This window comes from Hipposideros armiger, unplaced genomic scaffold (assembly GCF_001890085.2).
Source record: "Hipposideros armiger isolate ML-2016 unplaced genomic scaffold, ASM189008v1 scaffold_253, whole genome shotgun sequence".
NCBI classification, from domain to species: domain Eukaryota; kingdom Metazoa; phylum Chordata; class Mammalia; order Chiroptera; family Hipposideridae; genus Hipposideros; species Hipposideros armiger.
The window spans coordinates 1,916,778-1,929,428 of NW_017731603.1; the positions used below are offsets into that span (position 1 = coordinate 1,916,778).

At 40.6% G+C, this 12,651-nt stretch overlaps 1 protein-coding gene across 2 annotated transcripts in view; it reads left to right on the plus strand.

The window, feature by feature from the left end:
- The window catches only part of PATL1 (PAT1 homolog 1, processing body mRNA decay factor), a 28,409-nt gene that overhangs the window by 5,886 nt on the left and 9,872 nt on the right, over positions 1-12,651 (plus strand). The window contains exons 3-13 of one of the 2 annotated variants that reach the window (XM_019656061.1): positions 2,445-2,662; positions 2,986-3,066; positions 3,638-3,832; positions 4,757-4,858; positions 5,324-5,413; positions 5,632-5,852; positions 6,837-6,926; positions 9,282-9,462; positions 9,957-10,080; positions 10,556-10,653; positions 11,640-11,699. In XM_019656061.1, the coding sequence (XP_019511606.1) occupies positions 2,445-2,662; positions 2,986-3,066; positions 3,638-3,832; positions 4,757-4,858; positions 5,324-5,413; positions 5,632-5,852; positions 6,837-6,926; positions 9,282-9,462; positions 9,957-10,080; positions 10,556-10,653; positions 11,640-11,699 (1,460 nt within the window). The remainder of the gene's footprint in view (positions 1-2,444; positions 2,663-2,985; positions 3,067-3,637; positions 3,833-4,756; positions 4,859-5,323; positions 5,414-5,631; positions 5,853-6,836; positions 6,927-9,281; positions 9,463-9,956; positions 10,081-10,555; positions 10,654-11,639; positions 11,700-12,651) is intronic. The other variant, XM_019656062.1, reaches the window with a different exon arrangement.

Here is a 12,651-nt window from a genome sequence, read left to right on the forward strand (position 1 = left end):
GGACAAATAGACTGTTGATCTTTGGTAGGATCTGGTAAAGTTTAAGTAAAGATGTGCATGGGAAGTGGTGAATGAAAACAACGCAAATTAGAACTCTACTGCATTAGACTCAATCCATTAACAAATTCTTAAATTTGGAACATAAGTATAAAAACATTTCTTACTCAGGGTTATAGACTCCCATTTTTTGGTATTGGTGAGTTAGTAAAAGTACAAAAAACAGTTTGTCCTTTAAAAACTTTCTCAGTTTACTGTTCCTTAGCAAACATGACACAAATGTTAATGTAACACTTGATTTTTAATTACAGTGTTCTTTAAGAATTTTTTTTCAGATAACTGATTATTTAAATTAACATTATAATTTTCATCTAAGGTAGAATTTTTCCTTTACCACAAGTAATACATTCAAATCTACCATAGTGTCCAAAGACGAGACAGTGGTTCTGAACATACCAAATTACAAATTTGGAAGTTTATAATAATCTAAATGTCCATCAGTATGGGATAAGTTAAATTAGTTTTATTTTATCAATAGAATAGAATGTTATATAGATATTTTTTAAAATGAGATATTCTCAGTAGTTATGTGTGTGTGCATGCATGAAATGATGTCCAAGGTATTGCTTAAGTAAAAAAGTTATTTAAAGAAACAAGTTAAACTTGATAGTTTGCAATTTAAAAAATTTTACATACCTGAGGAGTTATGGGAAACTCACTTTCTTCTAAGTTACATATTTGTGTGATGTAACATGTATTTTTTTTTAAGTGTTACCATTTATTATACCCTTAGTATATACCAGGCTTTTTTTTTTCTTGTCATGGTACCCCCAGTTCTTCCTTCTCCTTTCTTCTAATGAGGTATCTGGGAAATTTATATGGGGAAGATTGTCATTAAGGACACTTTTTGAGAATTCTGTGTTTCTATGTTAGTTATGAAGGGAATCACCTGTTGCTGCTCTGTTGAAATTTATAGGACATACGAAAGAAAACAAATCAGGATAAAATATATAACATACAAAAGAATGCGTGGGTTTTTTGTGGATTAGAAAGTAGTGCATGTTTAGATGAAGTAAAGGTAGAATTAAAATGAAAAGATTATTTAGGGAAAGCTTCATTGAAGAGGGAAAGGTGTCTGAATTTGAATGCTGAGAGGAGCAAAATAGTGAGTAGAGGTTTTATGATGGAAGCAGAATGGAATGATGAGATTGAAGAACACTGGAATGAGAGACTTGATGGAAGTAAGGTCGGGTTCTAGAGAAGCTGGTGAAGATATTCGCCTGTGCTATAGCGGGACTCAAAAATCATGCTTTGTCAGCATAAAAATATGAGCCAGCAACCTAGTGCCAGTGCTACAGACTACTAGTGTGCAGGAGCCGCAGCGACATAGTTACGATAGGAGAGGAGCTGACCCAAGGCAAGTCCCCATCACCTTTGCCCTGGCATACTGCAGTAGCCTCCTGGCTGCCTCCATACCTCTCCAGTATTTCTGCCCTCCCCACCCCAATCTGTTTTCAGCACAGCAGCCAGAGTGATTCTCTCAAAAAGTCAGGCCACGTCAAAGCCTCCAGTGACCCCTCATTTCAATCAGTGTCATCCCAAGAGGCTCAGAAGGAGCTGCCTCCTGCTACCTCTTTGACCTCACTTTCTTTTCCTCTCCTCCCTTGATCCGTCCAACCTAAACACGGTCCTTTCTGTTTCTCCAGATTGTCAGCCTTTCATCGTAAGGCCTTTATACTGACTGCCTGGAACGTGGCTAACTATCTTATTCTTGAATCTTTTGCTCAAATGTCACCCTCGCAATGAAATAGGTGACCATCTTATTTAAAATGTTCAGCCTGCCTCTCTTCCTCCATATTCCTGTAGCATTTCATCTTCAAATACAGTATCTAATCATTCATTATGTTTATTGTGTATTATCTGTCTCTTCCCTGCTTGAAGGAAAGCTGCAGGAGGGCAGGGATCCTTGCCTGTTTTGTACACTCATGTATCCTATGCGCCTAAAACAGTGCTTGTCACACAATAGATGCTCAATAAATATTAACTGAAATGAATGGATTCATGAGCTTTAAAGAAGATGGCAGTTTTAATCTAAGAGAGAGTTGTATGTTAGTGCAGTGAGCTTTAACTTTAAAGCCTTTGCCTGAAATGTCATAGAAATTCAAAGCAAACAGTTTACAAATCAGTTTTAGAATATAGTTTGGACACCATTGATAATATATTAAGCCATTACTCTAAATGCTTGAATTTTACTCCTGGTATGATGTTGTTTGTTGTTAATAATGAAAAGCCCACTTTAATTTAAACCTTATTTCATGTCTCTAAGTGGAAATTGAACATTCCACCTATCTTCTGGAGTTGGAATTGTTCACTTGGCTAACAAGAATTTTATAAAACTTTTTAGTTCCAATATGAACTATTATTTCTTTTTTATGGTTTCCTTATAGATGATGATTGGCAGGAAGCACATGAGCGACTGGCTGAATTGGAAGACAAGCTACCGGTGACAGTCAACGAACAAACAGGCAATGGAGAAAGGGATGAGATGGACTTGCTGGGCGACCATGAGGAGAACCTGGCAGAAAGGCTGAGTAAGATGGTGATCGAAAACGAACTAGAAGATCCAGCTATCATGAGGGCAGTGCAGACCAGGCCAATTGTGCAAGTGAGTAAATTACTCTGCTTTGGGCACCAATGCAAACTAATAAGTAAAGTGAAGTAGTGAGCTTTGCCATTTTATTTCATCTGCTATCAGTAACAATACATAAGTGTACCAAATTGCATGTGCCGTAGAAAATTGTTAATATAATTTCTGATAGCAGTTCCAGAGATGAAGTTGGGGAGTAATGTATAGTCTAGAACACTATAATTTCTTATTCTTAAGCAGTTGAGGCTCTTATGGAGCCTTGCTCACCTTTTAAAAGCACGTAAGTCTCACAGAGAGCCCACAGTATTCCAGACTTTGTATGAGTTTTCCTTTTTTGTTAGTCCCAACCAGGAAGTCTCAATTCCAGCATCTGGGATGGATCTGAAGTTCTGAGGCGAATCCGAGGACCACTGCTTGCTCAGGTATCAGACGTTTTATATACAATTCCTAATGTGTGGAAATTTCAGGTTGGCTCCGTTGTCATTCTTTCCTTACAGAAACACAGCTGGATAGCACTTGCCAGCCTCACGTTGATTACCTGCCCCGTGCGCAGTGTACTGGTTGACTGTACCCTGCCGGCCTCGCTGCCAGTGCTCACTTGACTGTGCTTTACTTTGAGACAGTTAAAAGGAAGCCATTGGAACTCAGATTTTTCAGCTTAGGATTGGAATTACTTCCAAAGTCATTTCTAGGCAAAACTGTAAGGATGGGGAACAAGATCAGTGTTTGCTGGTGGTTAGAGAGAGAGGTGGACTACGAAGGGACAATACGAAGGAAGGCTGGGGAGTGATAAAACGCTCTGTATCTTGATTGTGGAGGTAGACCCACGACCCTGCATTTATTAAAATTCGGAGAACTGTACAGGGCAGATTTTACTGGATATGAAATAAAAATAAATTAAAAAAAAAATAATTTCTCGAGATATTTTTGGCCTCTGTAGAGATTATTAAAACATTTCAAGTCAGCTAATTTGTTTACTATTTCCTCAACTAGGAAATGCCTGCGGTATCTGTATTAGAATATGCCTTGCCTCCGAGGCCCCCTCAAGGCCCAGAAGATGATCGGGACCTTTCTGAGCGTGCATTACCACGGCGGTCCACTTCACCTGTCATCGGGAGTCCTCCTGTTAGAGCTGTCCCCATAGGCACCCCACCTAAGCAGATGGCTGTCCCCAGCTTCAACCAGCAGGTACTTCTCATTAACAGGCACTCAGCCCAGGAAATTGGGAATCTGGGCAAAATTATTTGGGAAATTGGGAATGCTGGGAGGAGGGTGGAAGTTTGGGTAGGCGTTAGATTAGAAAGAAAAATAGCCAAGTAGAGGAGAAGTGAGTGCCAATAAGAGACACATTCCCTAATGCCCTTTGCTGGTGCTGCTCCTGTTGCTGCTGCTTTTTAACTGGGGGAAAAAAGGGTAGTTAAGCACATTTAGTGTATATATCCTTTTAAAAGTGTTTTGCTGGCTGCCCAAAACATTGGCAGAGAGGTAACTGAAAGCTGGGGGGAGTGGGAACACACAGCATTGTCCACATCCCTTTTTACCTTTAAGATATCCCTGCTTTCCCTAGAGCCTGTGCAGTCCTGTTCCATAGACTTTCCTCCACCTGAAACCAGCAGCTGAAAAGGAAGGCCAATTTGGAAGGTATGGGGGGAGGGTGGTGTTGGTATGGCCTAGTTAGGCTCAGTAGCCTATGAAATGGTGGAGTCACAATGTATCACACAAGAGCTGAGCATGGCGGCCATATCACAGGGGCTTCTGAATAGGACTTAGTTAATCCTCCAGCTTTCTTATCATTCCTTCTCCCTCACTGCTACCAAAATATATCCTCTTGGAGAGAATTTGCAAGTCCGAATATCTGCTGGTACCTCCCTCAGATAGCATGGAAGGGTGGGGATAACTGGAGAATTAGCTAAATCTTCCTCAGTAAAAAGTGGCACACGCAAGAGGAAGTGACCAGAGGTTCTGTATGTGAGCCCATAGCCATAGCAATTTGCTTAGAAGTAGGGCTTTGCATTGAGTTCTGTGTCTCTGCCAGTACTCGAGGGGAGGGACTGTAGGTGGAGGAAAAACTGACCTCACTGAGTGTAGTTGTACGTATGTTTGTCCTGATAGATTCTGTGTCCGAAGCCTGTCCATGTTCGGCCCCCAATGCCACCACGGTATCCTGCTCCCTATGGTGAGAGGATGTCTCCAAACCAGCTCTGCAATGTCCCGGTATGTCACTCTACGGCCTGATGACAATGTGCAGTCTATATTCTCTGATCACTACCTGTGTGACCACTATACTAGATATTGACATCTCCTAAATTACACATTTTTTCTCTCTCTATTTCATTCTTGAATTTCTGGATCTTCTGGTCCCCAGCGCAGAGACATGGTTTATCATGTTCAGTTGTTTCTTACCTCGATTCTTATCTTTAAAAAAATCTAAACTCAGTGTGGTCATCTGGTTTCCTGCTTCTCTGCCCCTCATCCTCCTGCTTTCTGTTTCATGTTACATTATCGTAGTATTTCACAATTTCATAATTTTTTATATTTCTTCAGTGGACAGCTTGACTGTACGATTTAAGGGTTTTTATATCCAAGTTTGTTCTGCACTTCTTCTGAGTTCCCTTATTACATTGATTTACCTGTTTCATAGTATGAGGATAGTTTTTTCTTTTTTTTTTTTTTTCCTAGAATTCTTCTCTCCTGGGTCACCCCTTTCCTCCTAGCGTTCCTCCTGTTCTCAGCCCCCTCCAGAGAGCACAGCTTCTTGGAGGAGCACAGGTAAGCCTGTGATTAGCCTGACCCATAAAGAGCTCTCTTACTTTCCAAGGTTTGCTAAATAGCCTTTTCTTTGCTCTTTGATCAACCACTACTGCCTCGTATTTTTTCCTTTACTTTTCCAAACAAAATTATTGATGGAAACAGTTTTAACTTCTCTGTGGAAAAGAGCAAGGGGACTTGCTGGTTAACTAAATCTAAGATTTTGTTGCTCTGTGTAGCTGCAGCCTGGACGGATGTCTCCCAGCCAATTTGCACGGGTCCCTGGATTTGTTGGTAGCCCGCTTGCTGCCATGAATCCCAAGTTGCTGCAGGGGCGAGTTGGGCAGATGCTTCCGCCAGCACCAGGCTTCCGTGCCTTCTTTAGTGCTCCGCCCCCTGCTACACCATCTCCTCCGCAGCAGCACCCCCCTGGCCCAGGACCTCACCTGCAAAACCTAAGGTATACAAAGCAAGTCCCACTGTTTGTTTGTTCATTGTTCATATTTGCAAGGGACATATTTTGAGCTGTTACTGGATCCTCAAGTTGCCAACCACAGAAATGCCTGGCAGTCTCCAAGCTCTCTTATGACTCACACTTGCCTCAAGTCACATGCTTCCTATGTACACTTGGATGTTACTGATTAATCACTTCTATTTCCTCTAAAGTTTATGTCTCACTTACATACGTTTTACGAACACACACGTAGGTACCATACACATACGTATATTCACTTGTGTATATATAATATATAAATTAGTTATATGTATATACAGAATATATATGAAAGTACTCCTCCTTCTCCTTTGGTTTAATTCAGCTTTTAATTTTGACAGTGTAACCAGGTGCTTTTAATTTATATATTGAGGTTTAAGTCTTCAGTCTGAAGTTTGTAGGGTGGGCTGGCAGGCTGAAAGCTGAGGCAGGACTTCTGTGTTCCAGCCTTGTGGCAAAATTCCGTATTCTCTGGGAAACTTCAGTTTTTATTCTTAAGGCCTTCAACTGATTGGGTGAGGCCCACCCACATCATCAAGGGTCATCTTTTTTAAAGTCATCCAATTGTGAATTAATCACATCTACAAAACACCTTCACCGTAACATCTAGACTACTATTTGACCAAACAACTGGGGACCATAGTTGGGGCCAAGGTGACACATAAAATTAATCATACACACACATTTTCAACGTCATTCCCAAATAGTTGAAACTAAGTACATTAAATCGATGTAGAGACTTCTGTTTAATAGGAACAAAAAGAAAAAGAATTATACTCTTTTTCTCAAATTTTTTGATCATCATCTTCGGAGTTGAGAATAAACCTTTGTGGAAGACATGAAAACATGGCCACCTTTTCCTTCTACATGGTTTCTTTAGAATTTTAACAGCCCCTTGGTTGAACCTGTGTCTTCTACAGCAGAACTGAAAACCTCTTCCTTTTTTCCTAGATCTCAGGCCCCAGTGTTCAGACCCGACACCACTCACCTCCATCCACAGCACCGCCGACTCTTGCATCAGAGGCAGCAACAGAATAGAAAGTAAGTTCTCATCCCTTCCTCTGTGGTTTCTTAATTCAGCTTTTCATTTTGACAGTGTACCAAGGTACTACTAATTTAGTTTACTTTTTTAAGTAAATTTAATTAGTATTGAGCTTGTTTTACTGGGAAAGTCAGATCATATGTGCTGTTTTATGTTTTTGATACACTAGCTTTAAATGACAAGATTTTATCAACTAATTTCCCAAAATTGTGTAATTCTTTTGATCCTATATCAGAAATACAGTTTAGGTCTGATCTTTTTTTTTAGTTAATATTTTATACCCACTCCTTACCAAGTTCTTACTATACCCTTAACTACCTGGTACCTTTTATCTACCAGTTCAGCTCTGAGGTAATCTTGGAACACAGTGGCTAGCCTTACATTTGGACCTTAGGTTAAGCCAATAGTCACTCTTTAATCTTACCTGTAATTATTTAATCTTCATGCAACAAATATAAGTATATATTTATATGTGACCCCCAGCTATATACCAGATACTATGGTAGATTTTGGGAATTGAAAGAACCAGACATATGAGCATATGAGTAGAAAACCTGTGCCTTCATGGAGCTAATAGCCTATAATCGTTTATATATATATATATATATATATATATAAAATAAGAAAATTAAAGAAAACTTTGAAGTTTCTTCAACCTTCAATTTTATAGTTCTTAGCGTGTAATTCCTTCTTTCAAAGAAGTTCTAGAATTTCTTTTTTTTTTTAAGATTTTATTGGGGAATTGTGGGAGGGGAACAGACAAGTTGCTGCCCTTTGGTTCTTCAGTCTAGCTGTGGAGGATGTCGGTTCACTGTCTTATGCTGGTATTTCATTGCGCTCTTCCCGGCTGAGGCAGATTGGTCACCGGCCATTGGACGGCGGCTCATGGCAGCTCTTGCCAGCTACTGGCCACTCACAGTGGCTACCAGCCACTCACGGTAGCTCACAGCGGCTCAGCTCCAGGTCGAGTTGTTGTTCACCATCTTAGCTGTAGAGGGCACAGCATCACTGGCCCATGTGGGATCTGAACCGGCAGCCCTGCTGCTCAGAGCTCGCGCTCCCAAGTCAACTCTTAACAACTGAGCCACTCGACCAGCCCCTAGAATAACTTTTACAAGGAAAAAACAGTATGGGCTCTTAAAATATTAATTTTAAAAATACTATATTAAAATTCTAGTACCTATATTAAAATTCTAGTACCTATCACTAGCAGGATGGGATTGTTCACTTCAGATTTTGTTAAGAGGATAGATTTCATGGTAACTGTTCTGTATAATAAAAAACATCGTGCACAAGCGTACAATTCCCAGGAGATCCTACATGGCTTATAAAAATGAAAAGCTTCAAGCTCACTTGTAATCAGAAAAATGCAGATTAAAATTAGATAACCATTGTATATCATCAGACAGGCAAAATTTAAGTGTCTCATCATCGTTGTTGGTATAAGTGGAGTATATAGCCTCTTAAGAGAGAATTTGGCAATAAAAAATAAGGTTGAAAATGTGAATACACCCACATCTTAGCGGTTCTATCTTTTAGTATATATCTAGGTATGTTATCAACATGGGTAAATATGAAAAATATGGTGTTGAGTAAGAAACAAGGAGAATTCCATGTCTAGTACCATTTATGTAAGGCACACAGAATAACACTATATAAAATTCGAAGATGGACACCCAAGTAATATAAGTATAAGACGTTTCAGGGAGGATACCGCAGTCACTCCGCTGGGAAGGAAGGGAAGCTGGAAACGGATCCAGAGCAGTAGAAGAGGCCTTCAGCCTTAACTAACACTGTGTTACTTTGATGTTACTTTTTAAAGATGAGGCAAATTTGGTCAAATATATTTTTTTTCATTACATCTAGGTGGTAGGTAAATGGATGTTTATTACAGTATTTGCTGGGCTTTCTGTACATTTGAAGTGTTCATGATTTTCAACAAGTTTTTAAAAAGTGTATGGACTAGGAGTCAAATTGGCCTGTGTTCAATCTCTTACTCTGCCACCAGGCTTTGGGCAAATTACTTCATCTCTTTTGGCCTTGGTTGGTTTTCTTGAATGGAGAAAATAAAACCACCTACCTCATAGGGTTATTGTAGGGATTGTGCAGAAGCTCATAGGTGAAAAGTACCTATGCACATATGCTAAGGAATAGTCAGATCTTAGTTTTATTTCCTTAATTATGTGTTGCATAGCTCTGTCTGTCAAATTCTGTTAAGGTTCAACTCTTTTTCACTTCTTTTTTAACAAAAGCAAAGGGGAATTTTTTTTTTAATTGGCCTGGCTTATTCCTGTATTATGAGGCATAATTATTGCACCTGCTTAGAATGAATGTGGCATATTTTTGTTTTTCAGTCAGCATCGGAATCTCAATGGTGCAGGGGACAGAGGAAGTCACCGGAGCGGTCATCAGGACCATCTCCGAAAGGACCCATATGCCAATCTCATGTTGCAGCGAGAAAAGGATTGGGTCTCTAAAATCCAGATGATGCAACTGCAGAGCACTGATCCCTACCTGGATGACTTTTATTATCAGGTGAAGAAACACTCTGTGCTAGTTTTGAGGATAACAGTTTAGTCCCTTACTCTGGTGAAGGCACTCATTTAAATATCGGTAGGATTAAATATTGATAGAATTTTCTTTGAGGTAGTCTTCAAGTGGATAAGAATTGACTCAGCAAGTTCTGTCCTCTTTTCAAGCTGGAGAGCCTCTCACACTGTCCTCTAGAGGCTCTTGGACGAATGTTTTCAAATCCCTTTGGCATCAGTAATCTGGTTCTTCCGATTAAGAGCAGTAGCAGTCTAACTGTAAAGATGTTTTCATGGATGATTAGCCTTTTGGAAGGCTCGGATTTTTTGATAAAGTAAATTTATAGCAGTTTAACAAAAATTAGAGATCAGTATATTTATAGAGTGCAAGTTGTTACAGACACTATTGTAGTATAAGTATTTATTGCTAATTATTTAACAATAAAGAGCTGCCATATTCTGTGCTTGCATTGCAACTGAAATCATCTTCCCACGCTGCAGAATTACTTTGAAAAACTGGAGAAACTGTCAGCTGCTGAAGAAGTGCAAGGTGATGGCCCCAAGAAGGAGCGCACCAAGCTCATCACCCCTCAGGTGGCCAAACTGGAGCACGCCTATAAACCAGGTGAGGTCCTGACCCGGGGCCCATAGGAAGAGGAATCTGACAGGTTGCTGATACGATACAATATAAAAAACTGTAGAGATGTGCAGACAGAGATGTTTGGAACTGATTTGTAAAGTACCATTGCCCTTAATCAGTGCAGAGATCAGCCTTATTCAAGCATGGAATTAATGTTTTGGCAGATGACCTTTTAGATAATTTTCTACTTGAGAGCCCATAACTTTTAAAACCTGTTGCAGTTTCTAGGATCCTTAAAATAGATAAGGGCGAAACACTTCAGATTTTTATTTGACTATTATTGCAACCAAAAAAAAAAATGGGAAAGGATCGATTTTGATAAGATTGCTTTAGATAATACATGGATTTTGTAGTAAATTGTTAGACTGTGACTAAAGAATAGAGAATCTAAAGCTCTCTGAAAGCTGCCTGTCTCTGCATTGCTAAGTTTTTGTTTGTTGGATATTTTTTGTCCTTGCAGTGCAGTTTGAGGGCTCCTTGGGAAAGCTTACTGTCTCTAGTGTGAATAATCCCCGGAAAATGATTGATGCTGTTGTGACATCTCGGAGTGAAGATGATGTAAGTGTCAGCAGAATGGTGTGGTTAAGAAATTCTGGGTCATCACTACTGCTTTAGGGGTCATTGTGGAAGGAATCGGGCATAATGGAATCGTGTAGAGTCTAAACTAACCCGGAACTTCTTAGCTGGCCTGTCGTGCTGAGACACTCACACCCTCATCCCTAAGGCAGCCAGGCAGGACCCAGGGTGGCGGGAGTCTGTCAGCTGGCTGACTGGCTGTAAACAGCATCAGCTAGTTACTCTAGTTCTTTAAATTGCCATTTTCTTTGTGCTTTGAGATTTTTCTATGATATCTTCATCTTCTGCATTCCACAATTGCCTTTTGCTCGTTTGTGAATTCAGGTCAAGGGTTTGTATGTGGGTTGGTTCAGTCAACTCTATGACCTCTGTCCACAGACTCTGTCCACAGACTTCACAGAGCCAAGATCCTTTTCTCAAAGTATTGTCACATGTGAAACTACATGTGCACACTTAGAAACTTATTTTTTTTAAAGATTTTTATTGGGGAATTTGGGGATGGGAACAGCGCTGGGGAATTGGGGGAAGGGGGACAGACAAGTTGCTGTCGTTTTGTTCTTCAATCTAGTTGTGGAGGACGTTGCTTCACTGGCCCAAGTTGGCACCATCATTGCACTCTTCCCGGGCGAGGCAGATCAGTCACCGGCTTCTGGACGGCCGCTCACTGCGGCTGCTGGCCGCTCACGCTGGCTGCTGGCTACACACGGTAGCCCATGGCAACCCACTGCCACAGGGGCTGCAGCCTATGCCGTCGCCGGCGACTCATGGCAGCCCAGCTCCAGGTTGAGCTATTGTTCAGCATCTTAGCTGTGGAGGGCAGTGTCACTAGCCCTCATATGTGGGATCCGAACCGGGGTCCTCTGGCGTCCCAAGCCAGTTCTTAACCATCGCGCCACTCGGCTGGCCCCTAGAAACTTATTTTTAACAAAAGTAAAGAGTCCACACTGAATAGTCTTTTCTTTTTTTAGGAGACAAAAGAAAAACAGGTTCGGGACAAGAGACGAAAAACCCTTGTCATAATTGAGAAAGTAAGTTTTAGAATTTGTCGCTATAGTTAGTTTCCAATGAGGAGCTTGCAAGTTTATGTGTACACAAGAAGTGGAAAAGTAAGCAGTCAACCAGTGTTCTGTGATTTTAATTAATGGATATATTCTGGTTAGGTGCCTATTGTGTACTGGAGCACACTGGAAAGGAATGTTGTATACTTCAGTATGGCCTCATGGAAAGAGCACTGCAGTTATGGTTAAGAGTGCTAGGGGCGTTGTCCAAGACAAACACAAAAACTCATAGAGACTGACAACAGTTTAGTGGTTACCAGAGGGAAAGAGGGGTGGGGTTGAAATAGAAAAGGCTAAAGGGAGTCAAATATATGGTGACGGAAAGAGATTTGACTTGGGTTGGTGAACACACAATGCAATATATAAATGATGTATTATACAACTGTACACTTGTAACCTATAGAATTTTACTAACCAATGTCAAACCAATAAGTTTAATTTTGAAAAAAGTTAAAAAGAAGTACTGGGGTTTTGTCCAAGCTTACTTGGGTCACAACTGAATACTTTGGGTAGGTCACCTTTGTAAGAAAAGTGAGGATAGAAATTACATTGTTCTGCTTGTGAATTAATTTAATCAGTTAAGTCTGTTCACATATATTAGGCACTCCCTGGGCGCCGGACACTGTGCTGGCTCCTAAGAAAAACAAGGTAACATGCAGGCAGCTACTTTGTAAAGCATAAATCCCGTGTTGCAAGGCCGTAGAACGTAGTGGTTAAGAGCACAGACTGCAACCAGCCTGCAAATCATGCCTTTTTCATTTTTGAGTCAGTGACTTGAGGCAGGTTGGTTAACCTTTCTGTGCTGTCCTCAGTTTCTCCATGTGTAGAATTGGTGATGTCTCTTACCCCCTGGGCTGTGGTGAGTATTCAGTGAGTGAATATGTACGTGCAGAGTGTTTAGAGCAGTGCCTGGCACCCAGTA